This window comes from Lepus europaeus, chromosome 22 (genome assembly GCF_033115175.1).
Source record: "Lepus europaeus isolate LE1 chromosome 22, mLepTim1.pri, whole genome shotgun sequence".
Taxonomy (NCBI): domain Eukaryota; kingdom Metazoa; phylum Chordata; class Mammalia; order Lagomorpha; family Leporidae; genus Lepus; species Lepus europaeus.
Window position 1 is genome coordinate 41,258,285 of NC_084848.1, and position 15,375 is coordinate 41,273,659.

The window sequence follows — 15,375 nt, forward strand, 5'->3', positions numbered from 1 at the left end:
TTGAGAAAACGTTCTCACCTCTTAGCCGCGGGGCAAAGAAGCGGGCTCCCAAGCTCACTTCCTGGTACAGCACTGCCTTAAGTTAGAGACGCCCTCGGTGCAAAACCAAAGCCCCCCAGGAAGCTTCCCCACTGTTTCCATCACCGAGTAAGTGAGCGGCGTCTCCCCCAGCAGGGGCTCTGCTTATCCTGTGACACGAGAGTCAGTTCAGAGAAAGGTGACTACTGTGGAGTTGCCGTTCCCTGTCCCGTGTGTGTCAGGATGTGATAGGCCGTGACACAGTATGTCTCCAACAATTGGAAGCTGCCCTAGGAACGCAAGGTGTATGTGGTAGTTCACTCTGCTTGAACTCCCTAGGCTGCTTGTTGGCTTGGATTTTAATCATACACTTTGAAAAATAACTTGAAAAAGGTGAAAGGAGGAAACCCTTGGGTTTTAGCCTTTAACGTGGGTGGTTTCTCTGTGTCCCTTGCAGATAAAATACTGGCAGTTAACTAACATTAATTAACATTCTCCTGTTGACACTGCCATTCTTCTGAGGGTTGGTTTTATGGACTGGTTTGAAAATCTGTGCAACCAGTTATCTTTTTAGAACATGTCAGGAACAGGGCACAGCGAGATAGGCTGCTACCGCTTAGGAGGCCCATATCCCATATGGATGCTGGTTCGAGGCCCGGCTGCTCCACTTCTGTTCCAGCTCCCTGCTAATGCACCTGGGGAAGCAGCAGATTATGGCCTGAGTACTTGAGTGCCTGCCACCCACGTAGGAGACTCAAATAGAAGTTCTGGCTCCTGGCTTCAGCCCAGACTAGCCCTGGCTGTCATGGACACCTGGGGAGTAAATCAGCAGATGGGAGGTCTCTTTCTCTGTGTCATTCTGCCTTTCAAATAAATAAATCAATCTCTAAACAAAATAAAGTGCCACAAACACAAATTTGCACGCAAATGTAGAACAGTTGTGGGTCCCTTTCCAAGCCCCCATCCACAGTGCCTGAATCCGGGCTGCTGGCTGGAAAGGCCATCAGGAGACTCGGAGGAACTCTAGAACCCATTTCTATTCAGAACTTTTCTCTGTTCCGGCAGACAGTGGGCTGCCACTCCACCTCGCTTAGCATCTGCGTGTCTAAAACACCCCTCCACCCAAGCGCTGGTGCTGCTGGGGATCTCAGCACGCCTTGGCACTAGTGGAGCTCCGGTCACGAGACGCATGTGACAGTCACATGTGTTGTGTACTTACAAAGCTGGTGTTCAGTCTCTTCATTTCCGTTATGCAAAGCCCCTTTGTAAATGATCAGTTTTTAGTTCCAAGAGGAATGGGAGTTTTTAAATTTTTTTAAGATTTATTTCTTTCTTTGAAAGGCAGAGCAACAGAAATACCTCCCGTCTGCTGGTTCACTCCCCAGATGAGCGCAGCAGTCAGTGCTGGGCCACGCTGAAGCCAGGAGCTCCGCCCGGGTCTCCCGTGGGGGTGGCAGGGAACCAAGGACTTGGACCATTGCCTGCTGTCTCCCAGGCGCATTAAGAGGAAGCTGCATCAGAAGCGTAGAGTAGTCAGAACCTTAGCCAGGCACTCCAAAATGGGCTGCAGCCATCCCAGGCAGCGGCTTAGCCCACTGAGCCACAACACTCACCCCAGGAATTCTTATTTTTATAGCTAGATTACCACTCCTTTCAAAAAACAAGACTTGCCCAAAATGTTCCTTCTGCTCTAGTTGCTAGGACGTAGAGTCAGATATATTGCCTAATTTTAGTACAGTATCTTTATATATATATGTGTGTGTGTGTGTGTGTATATATACAGCTGCACATATAGGCTACTTCAGAAAGTTTGTGGAAGGGGCAGGCATTGTGGCACAGTGGATTCAGCCACTGCGTGGGATGCCCACGCCCCAGATTGGAGTGCTTGGGGTCGAGTCTTGCCTCCGCTTCCAACCCAGCATCCTGAGGAGCAACAGATGGTGGCTCAAGTGCTTGGGTCCCTGCCACCTATGTGGGAGGCACAGATGGACTTCCTGGCTCCTGGCTTCAGTCTGGCCCAGTTCTGCCTATTGTGGGCATTTGGGGACTAAACCGGTAGCTAGAAGATAGCTTTCTCTCTTTCCCTCTCTTTTTCTTGCTCTTCTTTGCAAATAAATTTTAAAAAACATTAAGTTCATGGAAAATGGAATTAAAAGGTAAGTTGATTTTACTACAAAAGAATTTTGAAATCCATGGATAGTCTTTTCATAATGAGCATTTTCTATGAGCTTTTATTTGAGAGACAGAGTGCTCCCATCTGCTGGTTTACTCCCCAGATACCTGCAGTGGCTGGGACTGTGCTGAACCGAGGTCCTGGGAGCCAGGAACTCAGTCCAGGTCTTCCACGTGGGTGACAGGAACCCAACTACTGGAGCTATTACTTGCAGCCTCACAGGGTCTGCCCTAGCAGGACACTGGAGTTGGGAGCTAGAATCAAAGTCAGGAGGCACTCAGTGTGGAATGCAAGTGGCTACTCCGCCCTGCCACGAGCTCCGCCCTGCCACGAGCTTTTTGAAGACTGCTCACGTAGCTATAATCATTTTACCTCTGTGGGACAGTTTCCACTAATAAAATCTAGGCTCAGTGTTGAAGTGTTTCTACCCCAGCAAACCTCAAACTATTTGCATGTCTATATATATATATGTACATAAAAATGTCTTCTGGCCCCCGGGGGACACTGCCCCGGGATGGGGCCGCGTGCTGGCTAAGCATCCTCACGTCCATCCTGTAATGCTCTCTCCGTCTCCTTCTTGTGCCTTAGCTTCCCATTGAGGAAAAGATCAGGATCATTGCACAGAAGATCTATGGGGCCGATGACATTGAGTTGCTCCCAGAAGCCCAGCACAAAGCTGAAGTCTACACAAAGCAGGTAGATGTTTGGTTAGCTTGTTCTTTCGACTCTTCATGAATCAGCCCTGGAAGTCAGAATCCCTGGGTTCTCCCCACTGATTCCCTTCTCTCTGAAACTCTGGGTTTGGACTACGTGACCCGGTCCTGAGTTCATCATTTACCCGTCAGTGCCCCAGGAGTGTATGGGAGACTCGTGGGGAGATGTGGCATGTCTTAGGACAATATTGAGAAACCCTACAATTCTATTCTCATGTTTACTTCAAACTGCTGTCTTGAATTGATTATATAGATGGAACTAAAATATTCACTTGTACAATATGATTGTAAGTACTTACTTCTGTCACTCAGCAGAAATTCTTTTTTGTCTATAATAACTAAAGATGACAGTGGGCAGAGATGTAGAGACAGATATAAAGAGTTTGATGTTTCAAATGAAATTAAGAATCCATATAATCACGATGCCCAGATGTTCTTGGTTGTGCGGTCAGCTTGTCATTTGTCCTGCCTCTGTTCCCTGCTTTCCCTAGGGCTTTGGGAGTCTACCCATCTGCATGGCCAAAACACACTTGTCCTTGTCTCACAACCCAGAGCAAAAAGGTGTGCCCACTGGCTTCGTCCTGCCCATTCGCGACATCCGTGCCAGCGTCGGGGCTGGCTTTCTGTACCCCTTGGTGGGAACGGTAAGTGAGGGCTCGAGAGAGGAGCCCGTCTGTCTGTCCCATCCTGAATGTTCTGCTGCAGCCGTCAAGCAGGTGCCAAGCCAGCAGAGTTCACTGCCAAGGAGAAAGCTGGATTCATCCTCTTGCTGTGCACCGTCTTGGTGTCAGTTCAAGTGCGATGCCATGACTGTTCTACTAAGTAAGAGATTCTACAAACCTGTTGAGGCCTTCTTATATGATCTGCACTGAAGTTTATTGATGGCTTACGCTCAGTTCTTCCAGTAGTGCTATGTGGTAGGGACACACGCTGTCTGTCTTGCTGACAGCTCTAGAGCTTGTGCCTGAAATTCAGGGATTTCATGGGTTTTTTTGTTGTTTTTTTTTTTTTTTTAAGATTTATTTATTTATTTGAAAGATAGAGTTACAAAGAGAGGGGGACAGGGGAGATCTTCTATCCACTGCCCCAAAATGCCCACCATGGCCAGGTCTGGGCCAGGCTGAAGCCAGGAGCCTGGAACTCCACTCAGGTCTCTCATGTAGATGGCAGGGGCCCAAGCACGTGGGGTGTCCTCCACTGCTTTCCCAGGTGTGGCAACAGGGAGCTGGATCAGAAACGGGGCAGCTGGGACTGAAACCAGCACCCATGGAGGATGCTAGCATCGCAGGTTAATCTGCTGCTTTGCAACACTGGCACCTGAGATGCCGTTTTTGAGTAAGGAATCTGCACATTAAAAAGCAAATGAACCCTGCAGATAGGGCATCTCTGCAGGTGGGGGAGGTTGCTTATCTGTGCCTCCTGGTACCTGAGGTGTCCATTGCTTGCTTCCATCACAGAGTTTAACGCATGTTAAGAGAGGAAGGTTGCTAACAGAGAAGTAGAGGGGTGCTTAAGAACATGCTCATAGCTGGACAGCCTTGTCCCAAGGGTGGCATTGACCCCATGCCCCAGTTTCTTGGCCACTCGGGAGGCTTAGCCTCTAGGATTTGTAGACACTCCCTTTTGGTGGGAATGTTAAACCATTTACCCAGCTCCCTGGACACTACAGAAATACGGTGTTCCTTCTGAGGAAATTATCAGCAACCACTGACTGAGAGAGCCGATGCTGCTCTCTGTGTTGTCACTTTTGCTGTGTGCAGGCAGAGGGGTAACTATAGCAACAAAAACAGAGCTGGAAGTGGTCAGGCCAAAACCAGTAACCTTGCAGCTCAGAGAGACAGCCTGCCTTGTGGAAGACTTTATCATATAGTGCAAAGTATGTGTCAGAGGCCTTGGACTTTTACTTGGGCCAAAATGTTTCTGCCCGTCACGAGATGGCTTAGCCACTGTTTTGATGTCTGTGGTTGCTTAGTGGGGCTCAGGGGATTTGAGTATTTTATACATTAATTCAAAGTGTGGTGGCTTTGGAGTTTTATATGTAGGTTCATATTTGTATGTACACAGTGGGTATCTGTCTGTCTGTCTGTCTCTCTCTTTCCTGATTAGCGTTGACCAATGTTGAAGGGGAAAAATTCTCGGCCGGCGCCATGGCTCAATAGGCTAATCCTCCGCCTTGCAGCACCGGCACACCGGGTTCTAGTCCCGGTCGGGGCGCCGGATTCTGTCCCGGTTGCCCCTCTTCCAGGCCAGCTCTCTGCTGTGGCCCGGGAGTGCAGTGGAGGATGGCCCAAGTGTTTGGGCTCTGCACCCCATGGGAAACCAGGAGGAAGCACCTGGCTCCTGCCTTCGGATCAGCCGCGCCGGCCGCAGCGCGCTGGCCACGGCGGCCATTGGAGGGTGAACCAACGGCAAAGGAAGACCTTTCTCTCTCTCTCACTGTCTAACTCTGCCTGTCAAAAAAAAAAAAAAAGAAAAAAGAAAAATTCTCTTTGGGAAAAAGCACCAAAAATCTTGCTGTTTCAGCAATTGTCTAAGTGTTTCCTGCCGCGTGCTCATGGCTGCCGTGTCCATGCCCATGGGCACGTGTCCTTTACAACGTCATCTGCAGGTTTTTCTGCTCCATGCAGAAACCAATCCCTTCCTTCCCCCTTCTTGTTCCCATACCGCTCACTTCCTTGTCTCTTACAGAATAAGGAAGAAACCAGTTGTCAGATCCCTGTGCGATATTTTAGGGAGTGTTGATTGGCACTCAGATGTCAGAGTTAGGTTTTCTAAAGTGTGCTTATTTCATGTTATAGAACATGACTCATCCTTTTTTTTTCATAGTCACATTTTAGAAGTTCAGTCTAAGCCGTTTTCCTGTCTGAATCTGATTTGGAGCTTGTATGTGTTCATTATACAGGACATTGTTAACGATAAAAATACACTACATTTTTACTTAACAAGCATTGCAAATCTGTCTCTAAGCAAATACTGTCAAAACCGAGTCTCTAGAAAAGAATCAAGTGCAAATGGGACTTTCGCGCAGTCCAGCTGAGTTTTAGAAAGGCATGTCGGACCAATAAGAACGGTGATTGTAACGCCGTCTAGCTTATAGAAAATCGAGGCCCAGGTTAAAGGATTCCGATTTGTGACGTGTCACTGAGGCTGCAGCCTCACTAAAACAAGCCTTACTGAGACTAAATGTAAATGCGGGCAGGCCCTGCGCCTGCTGTTGTCTTGTGAGGTACAGGCGTCAGAGGTGAGTGGCGACTCCTCGGCCTCCCCAGCCCCTGCCATTGCAGGTGCAGGTGGGAGCTCCTCCCCACTGCGTCTCATCTCAGTGTGGAAGACCACGGCGAAGCCTGGCGTTTGGTTTCCAGGAGAGCGTGGGGGTGTCCCTTCAAGTTCATATCAGGATCGGTGACTTGACATTTAATATGTAAGGCAGTGTGACTTTTAATATATATAGAATAAGAAGGTGCCTGCCATGTTGAGAGCCACAAACGGATGTTCTCTTTGTGCCTTGGGCTTTCCCCCCAGGGGAAGGTAGGAGGACAGATCCCTGCAAGCTTATTTTTGCTGCTGTTTTTACCCTAGATGAGCACAATGCCTGGACTCCCCACCCGGCCCTGTTTTTACGACATTGATCTGGACCCTGAGACGGAGCAGGTGAATGGGCTGTTCTAAACAGGTAGGTTGCTGCCCGGTGAGAGCTTTGCTTTTGTCCTTAAGAATTATAAGGCAGCTGGCGCTGTGGCTCAATAGGGTTCTAGTCCTGGTCGGGGCGCTGGATTTTGTCCCGGATTGCTCCTCTTCCAGTCCAGCTCTCTGCTGTGGCCTGGGAAGGTGGTGGAAGATGGCCCAAGTGCTTGGGCCCTGCACCCACATGGGAGACCAGGAGAAGCACCTGGCTCCTGGCTTCGGATCAGCGCAGTGCGCTGGCCGCAGCACGCCAGCCGCAGCGGCCAATGCGGGGTGAACCAATGGCAAAGGAAGACCTTTCTCTCTGTCTCTCTCTCACTGTCCACTCTGCCTGTGGAAAAAAAAAGAAGAATTATAAGGCTCAAACTAGAGGTAGGACACGTGCAGTCCTAATGCAGACTGCATGGAGGAGAGAGGACAGGAGCGAGCGGAATGTTTATATTTCAGCAGGTTTTTGGAAGGAGAGCTCGGCTGGTCCCAGGTGGACGATGTAGGGGAGGGCCGCAGAGGATTGGGCTCCCTCCGCTGAGTCCTGGGGGGCGGAGGGCTCAGGATCGCTGAAGGTCTGTTTATTCTGGGCAGGTAGAAGGCAAGACTTGTATGACTGTCCCGGAAAGCCGAGAGGAGGAGGAAGCGAGGTGGATTCTGGAGTTCTTGGGGGCCTTAGGTGAAAGGGTCCCGAGTCTCCCTCACGTGATTGAGCCATCCCTGGACACATCCTATTGAAATCTGAGACATCAAACCTGAAAATCCTAAACATGCTTTTCTCAAGAAGAAAAAATGACTTAGCTATGAAAAAAAGAAAATAAAATGAGAGTAAGTTTGGACAGCTTACTCTCATCACAGCGAGAGGCTTTTAGAAAAGAGGGGAGTGACCTCCAAGGTCATGGGCAAAGCTGACCTTGCACCTGTGTTCACACCCAGGCTCATCCACCCTGAGCTTCCAGACATGCCAAGTTTGTATACCGCCTCCCCTGCACGCGCACGCACACACACACACACACACACTTCCCAGGACTGTATTAGGAATGAAACCAAGAAAGAAAAAGGAAGGGCTGTAGCGATCACGCGAGCCGCAGGGGCGACGGCGAGAAGCTGGCTGCGGGGCGGGCTTGCCTTGACTGCTGGAAGTGCAGCCTTGGTCTGCCTTTGTGTTTTCGCCTTCGTGTAAATGCTGGGCAGGGTTCTCAAGTCCATTTTACAGACAGGCTGTGTGTGGAAAGGGTTTGAAATGTTAACGGCTTTGGCAGTGTAAGCCAGCGACAGTGCGGTGTGCAGGGGAACAGGAGACGTTTCAGCGCCGGGAGAAGACATTCGTTTCTTGTGTGCTTTTCTTTCTAGAACATCCGACCGCAAGAAGTCACTGGGAGAGTTTGGCCGGTGCCCTGCAGGCCCGCCGTGAGTCCAGCAGTGCGGAGGAGTGAGCCTCTGCCTGCCCCGAAGATCTGGAATAAGCGGCGCCAGTTTCCCTGGACGCCTTCCTTGAGCCTTAACTCCCATCCTCATGTATAAATTAACATAAATCATGCACATGTCTCTTTATGGTGGTGGTGACGCTCACAGAATAAAAGGAAATCATTTGCTGTCTCAGTGTTCACAGCGCTCTGCGCCTGACTCTCCGTTGTGCGTGGAGGCGGGGCTTCGTGCTCCTGTATGTCTGGGAGGACTCACTACTGGGGTGGGAGTAGGTGTGAAGGAGCTCTTTGCCCCTTTCCCTGTACCTCCTGTATTGTGGATGTGTTTTCTTTGTTCCCTAAGGAAGTGTTGCTTGTGTCGGTTTTGTCCTGAACTTCCTCGGAATTCCCTTCCAGCACAGCACGAGCACCTGTTGATGCGTAAAGTCCTGGAGCGGGATGGTCAGAGTCCTCTCTACTCATTTGAGTCAACAGATTTTTTTTTTCTTTTTATTTGAAAGTCAGAGTTGTACAGAGAGGAGAGGCAGAGAGAGGGCTTCCATCCACTGGTTCGCTCCCCAGTTGGCTGCATGGCTGGAGCTGTGCTAATCTGAAGCCAGGAGCCAGGAGCTTCTTCTGGGTCTCCACGTGGGTGCAGGGGCCCAAGCACTTGGGCCATCTTCTACTGCTTTCCCAGGCCACAGCAGAGAGCTGGACTGGAAGTGGAGCAGCCGGGACTTGAACCGGCGCCCATAGGGGATGCCGGCACTGCAGACGGTGTCTTTACCTGCTGCACCACAGCGCTGGCCCCTCAATAGATATTTTTTGAGCTGCACAGTTCCTGGGCTCCACCTCTCCCTCCGGAATGTTTTTTTCTAGACTATTTTCCCTTCTCTCCCATCTCTGTTCTTCCTCTCCCGTTTTCCCCTTCCTCCACTGGGTCCTTCCCTAGGGTGTTCCTCCCCGCTGTGCCAGTGCTGACCACCACTGCCGAGGTTCGCTGGCAGAGCCATGTTTTTCCTGGTACCCTTGGTTTTGGTGTTGAATTCCCTGGGTTCACATTGGTGCTGTAGGACAGTTTTACAGCCCGAGGAAGCGACGGCAGTGCAGTGGGAGACGCATGGCCAAGGGGTCATGGGTGCACAGCCTTACCTCTGCCTCCTCGTCCACCCGTGGCGGGACGGGAGCTGTCAGAATGAACCTGCTGGGGGAGTTGAGCACAGAGGACATCTACCGTGCTCCCTGCAGCTCCTGGCACGCTGTGGGCACTCAACCATGCTGCCAGTCCCTGCTCCGTAGGATCTTTCAGGCCCCGGTTGCACAGTTCATTGCTTCTGATAGAGATTTTTAATGCCCTGTGAAATCTCACCAGAAAGGGCCTTGCCACATATTCGGTATGTAGACAAGGGAATGAAACCGTCTTGTCAGACCTGGGGACTTAAGATCTTCTGAAAGGATTTAGGATTCCTCACGTTGCCAAAAGTCTCACGGGTTTAAAGCGTCAGCACTTGTAGGCTTCGTGAACACAGCTGTGGGGAGAGAGTAGCTGGAGGCTTGTTGGCCAAAGCATGTCAACAAGGCCCCGATGCAATTGGTAACCCAGGGGACCATCAAAGACACAAGGATCTTCCTGGGGCCAAGCCCTGTGGTGTAGCAGGTAAAGCTGCCACCTGCAGTGCCAGCATCCCATATAGGCACCGGTTCGAGTCCCAGCTGCTCCACTTCTGATCCAGCTCTCTGCTGTGGCCTGGGAAAGCAGTGGAAGATGGCCCAAGTCCTTGGGCCCCTGCAACCATGTGGGAGACCCTCAGGAAACTCTTGGCTCCTGGCTTTGGATCAGCACAGCTCCAGCCATTATGGCCATTTGGGAAGTGAACCAGCAGATGGAAGACCTCTCTCTCTGCCTCTCCTCTCTCTATGTAACTTTCAAATAAATAAATCAATCTTTAAATAAAAAACAAAACAAAACAAAAAAGGATCTTCCTAAGTTAGTAGCAAGACATGCGTCTAGTAAAAGCGTAAAGGGTGTAACCTGCAGCAGTGTATCTTGGAGATCGTATCACAGTCAGCAGGATGCCGTCCATGTCCGTGTGGCATGTCCTATGGTGGACACTGCACAAGTGTTTCCAGGTTTTTGCTGTAACAGGTTAATGCAGCAGTGGACAGCAGAGAATATGCAGATCTCAGATGTATCTTTGCAACATGTGTGGAAGTGTCTTTTTTTTTTTTTTTTTTTTAAGATTTATTTTATTTGAAAGAGTTACAGAGAGAGGCAGAGCCAGAGAAAGAGAGGTCTCCCATCTGCTGGTTCATTCCCCAAATGGTCACAATGGCCAGAGCTGGGTCGATTGGAAGCCAGGAGCTTCTTCCAGGTCTCCCACTTGGATGCAGGGGCCCAAGGACTTGGGCCATCTTCCACTGCTTTCCCAGGCCATAGCAGAGAGCTGGATCAGAAGAGGAGCAGCCAGGACTAGAACCGGCACCCATATGAGATGCCGGCACTGCAGGCCAGGGCCTTAACCTGCTGTACCACAGCGCCGGCCCCAGGAAGCATCTTTAGTATATGCGCCTAGCAACGGTACTGCTTAAACGGAGACCTCTAGCTTTGCACTGGGAGCTGCCCTTTGCAAATGACACTTCAGAGTTTGTGGGGAATGCGTAACATGAAAAAATTATGCATGGAATTTTTTTTTTTTTGCATTAAAAGAGACTTGCTTTTATTTATTTGAGGCAGAGCGAGCAATCTCTCATCTGGTTTGCTCCCCAAATGCCTGCAGTGGTTGGTCTCCTGGACCCCCCTGTGGCCAAGAACTCAATCCAGGTCTCCCCCATGGGTGGCAGGAACCCGGTTACTAACTCAGTTTTTCTGTGGACGTTTTGAAGGCCCTTGTACCATTGTAGGCTCCCCACACTTCAGAGCAGCTCCTGCGAGGCTGGGAGACGGAGGAAGCTTTGCCCATTCGACTTCCAGAAGGAGGGGTGAGGAAGGCGCAGGACACGGTGGGAGGTCACAGACGCTGCTGAGCAGGCTTGGTGGGCTGGGTTCTGTGGAACTGTTGCATCGCTGGTCCCATCACCAGAAGACAGCAGCATGTGTGTGCTGCTGTCTAAAGCCGATTGCATCAGAATTACTGTCGGGGCCAGCGCTGTGGCTCAGCGGGTTAAAGCCCTGGCCTGAAGCACCGGCATCCCTTATGGGAGCCTGTTCAAGACCCGGCTGCTCCTCTTCTAATCCAGCTCCTGGGAAAACAGTAGAAGACGGCCCAAGTCCTTGGGCCCCTGTACCCATGTAGGAGACCTGGAAGAAGCTCCTGGCTCCTGGCTTCAAATTGGCCCAGCTCCGACCATTGCGGCCAACTGGGGAGTGAACCAGCGGATGAAAGACTTCTCTCTCTCTGTGTAACTCTGACTTTCAAATAAATTAAAAAAAAAAAAAATTACTGCTGGCTCTGTGTGACCCTCCTGGTGTCCCCGGGAGCCACTTAGCGGGGCGCTGGGGAGAGGGAGTTGAGGGCGGCCTCCCGGAAGCTCTCTGAAACGCAGGAATTATGAACACGGGGTTATAAACCATGTTTGGTCGACACAGGCCCAGGCTGTGGGTGGATAAGGACCGGGGGGGAGCCATGGTGTGATCAGAAGAGCATTCTTGAGATAAGTATGTGAGCTGTTCTATTGGCACACTGCAGCTGGTGCTGTAACACAGGATGTAGGTAGGCTCCTTTCTCCTCACACTGGGGAGATGTATTTATAGCCAGTTTCCTATTATGTAATGAAAAGCTAATGTGGTAGTAGACAATGATAGGGGTAATCACTTAAAAAGTCTTCACTTAGGTGAGTTCAGTGATGACAGGATCTCACGCATGGGATGCTGGAGACCTCTTTAAAACAGATGTGGCACGCGGCTCTAGTCACAGCCTGAAGAAAAGCCACAGTGCCGGATTTTATTTATAGTGCTGTGCTCCGTGAGTGGGTGACTGTAGTGGAGGTCAGGATGGCTTATTTGTAGTACATGTTAAAGAAATAATCTTAGTTTGCCCTTCAAAATCCAGATGAATCTACCTCGACCTCCTTTTAGTTCTTTTACTATTTTTTAATTTATTTTTTATTTTTTAAAGGTTTTATTTAGTTGAGAGGTAGAGTTACAGAGAGAGAGAGAGGGCTTCCATCCACTGGTTCACTCCCCAAATGGTGCAACGGCTAGAGCTGGGCCAATCCAAAGCCAGGAGCTTCTTCTGGGTCTCTCATGTGGGTACAGGGACCCAAGCACTTGGGCCATCTTCTACTGCTTTCCCAGGCCATAGCAGAGAGCTGGATCAGAAGTGGAACAGCCAGGACTAGAACCAGTGCCCATATGGGATGTGGATGCTGCAGGCGGAGGGTTAGTCAGTCCCTTACTAATTTTTTTTTAAAGAGGCAAGTGGAATAAGACTTACGCGTCATTAAAGTGGCCTTTATTATTTTAATTATACCTTGCTTAATTTCCCATGGCTTTTCTTTTTTTCCATGTTTTTATTACTTATTCTATTTGTTTAAAAAAAAAATAGACGAGTCACACACACATGCACACGCACACACATACATACACATATACAGGCCCAGACCAAAGCCAGGAGCCAGGAGCTTCATCTGGGTCTCCCATGTGGGTGGCAGGGCCCAGTACTTGGGGCTGCTGTCCCCCGCCCCGCCCCCCAGGCACATTAGCAGGAAGCTGCATGGGAAGCAGAGGCGGAGGCAGACTCCATCACAGACACTCAGTGTGGGGTGCAGGACCTGCGCAGGCGCCCACCCTGCTATGCCGCAGTGCCCACTCTCCCACTGCTTTCCCAGACAGCTCTCCCACCCTGCCCTCTTTCAGGCAAGCACCTCTTAATTTTTTTTTGGTCTGAAACTTGCAAACCCCTGGATCTGCTAGGCTTGAGAAACCTTGGCTCTCAGTAATAGCATCTCCATTGCTTATGGGTGGCATGGATTTCTTGTGGCTCACAGTGCAAAACTGGCAGTGTGCAGGGTTTGCCACCCAGATGAGGGCATACAGGGTATTTTCAGACACCTGTGCTTGCTGAATGAACAAAACCAAAATTCAGTTCCTTTTTTTGTTTTTTTTAAGATGTATTTATTTATTTGAAAGTCAGAGTTACAAAGAGAGAAGGAGAGGTAGAGAGAGAGAGGGGTCTTCCATCCGCTGGTCCACTCCCCAGTTGGTCGCAATAGCCAGAGCTGCGCTGATCTGAAGCCAGGAGCCTGGAGCCCCCTCCAGGTCTCCCACATGGGTGCAGGGGCCCAAGAACTTGGGCCATGATCTACTGCTTTCCCAGGCCATAGCAGAGAGCTGGATCGAAGTGGAACAGCCAGGACTAGAACCAGCGCCCATATGGGATGCTGACACCGCAGGCGGCAGCTTCATGCACCACAGGGCTGACCCCCAAAATTCAGTTCTTAATCCTAATGGAAGTGGGTGCTTACGGATTGTCCTGTCTGACCCTTCTTGTTGTTAACATTTTCATCTATAAGTTTAAGATCTGAAAGTATTCCCGGAAACACATCTAAAAATCGCTGAGATCTACCCTCCCAAAGACCATGATCCTCTTGAAGGGAGCGCTGGAAAACTTAGGGACCTCACAGCTGGCGCTTCCAGGAACGCCCTCCAAGCCCTGTGAAACCCAAAGCAAGTCCCAGGCTCTCACAACACCTTTCACTGTGTATGCAGGAATGCTTTAGTTACAGAGTCAGGGCGAGAGAGACAGAGAGCTTCCATCTGCAGGTTCACTCCCCAGATGGCCATAAAGGCCAGGGCTGAGCCAGGTGAAATCCAAGAGCCAGGAGCTTCTTCCGGGTCCCCCACATGGGAGCAGGGCCCCAGGCACTTGGGCCATCCTCCGCTGCTTTCCCAGGTGCATTAGCAGGGAGCTGAAATGGAAGTGGATCAGCCGGGACTCAAGCCGGCATCTATGTGAGATGCTTGTGTTGCAGGTGGTGGCTTAACTCGCTACACCACCCACATAAATGCTTTATGTGTACAGATACATATTTGGGGTACTTCTCATTCTGACTAGTGCATTGCTTAAAGGTTCAGGAACCCCATGCAAATGTACAGCCTAGCCCATGCGAACAGTAGCACCTGCAGGGCACGGCCGTGCACTTGGCCGTGATGAGGACCGGAACAGTAGGAATGTCCTTTCCTGTTGCCCACCCTCTTTCCATCCAGAGGGGCAAGGTTAAGCAGGATCTAGGGGTGTGTGAAGAGCGACGTGGATAACTTGTAAGCATCTCAGCTGATTTGGGGGAATAAGCAATGTATAAAAGATAGGGAGGGAGCAGGCTCTGTGCCCCCTGGTCGAGTTGTCCGTGTCCATACGGGAGCATCTGGGCTCTGTTCTCTGCTCCGACTCCCGCTTCTGACACAGCACACACTGTGAGGCCCCAGAGGACGGCTCGAGCGCCTGAGTCCCTGCCGGCCCTGAGACCCGGACGGTGCTCCCTGCTCCCTCGTCTGAGCGCCCGTTCGGCAAGGGACCACGCTAACCTCCTTCCACCCAAACCCACGCCTGGGAAGGTTGTATTTCTCTTTTCCTAGGAAGGCGCTTCAGAATCTTCACAGGCGAAAGGAATTTAACGATGTTTATTTTGGTGCCAAAATCTCCAAGATGCGCACTCGTCTTCAGCGAGTTCATGGAAAACGTATGTTATGAAAAAACTGCGTGGCTTGAAAGCGTTTGCACCAAAATACACTCATCTTTCAGTTCCATTTTTCCCGTTACTTTTTTTTTTTTTTTTAACGTTTATTTTCACCTACTTGGGAAGTAGAATGACGGGGCGGGTGTGGGGGCGATGTTCCCTCCTCTTGTTCATTCCCCAGCTACCCACAAAAGCCAGCGCTGGGCTGGGCCGGGCCCAAGCCAGGACCCCAAGTGCCATGGGGTCTCCCACGTGGGTGGCGGGGACCCAAGCCCCTGCCGCCTCCCAGGTGTGCGTTGGCAGGAAGCCGCAGGGCAAGCGGAGGAGCCCAGGTTCCGACAGCGCGGCCAGGGCAGCTTAGCCCAAGGCGGCACAACCGGCGCCCCTCCGCGAACTTCTCGCAGCGGCGGCCTGGGAACTGTCATTTTCTCTCCAGAGACCCCTCACTGCCCCACGCAGGGTTTTCAGTTCTGCCTCTGGAAATGTGGTATCTGCCCTTCACGTTCGAGCTTGCGGCGGAGGGGGCTGCAATGTGGGGAGAGCAACATTTAAGGCCGGGTTTGACTGCCGCTTGCCCGCCCCCCCACCCCCACCCCCGCATCTTCGGGCTCGCTCTCTCCCCGGGGTTGTCCCGCCTTCGCCCGCGGGGATCCGCTGCGGGGGCCCGCTGCGGGGATCCAATGGGGGGTCCGCTGCGGGGATCCAACGGGGGATCCGC

General features: G+C 51.1%; 1 protein-coding gene across 2 annotated transcripts in view; it reads left to right on the plus strand.

Moving 5' to 3' along the window:
* Positions 1–8,175, plus strand: part of MTHFD1 (methylenetetrahydrofolate dehydrogenase, cyclohydrolase and formyltetrahydrofolate synthetase 1) — a 70,823-nt gene extending 62,648 nt beyond the window's left edge. For both annotated transcript variants that reach the window (XM_062181719.1, XM_062181718.1), the window contains exons 25-28: positions 2,780–2,887; positions 3,396–3,548; positions 6,484–6,577; positions 7,930–8,175. In XM_062181719.1, coding sequence (XP_062037703.1) covers positions 2,780–2,887; positions 3,396–3,548; positions 6,484–6,573 — 351 coding nt within the window. In that variant the 3' untranslated portion in view covers positions 6,574–6,577; positions 7,930–8,175. The remainder of the gene's footprint in view (positions 1–2,779; positions 2,888–3,395; positions 3,549–6,483; positions 6,578–7,929) is intronic.
* The last annotated feature ends 7,200 nt before the right edge of the window (positions 8,176–15,375 follow it).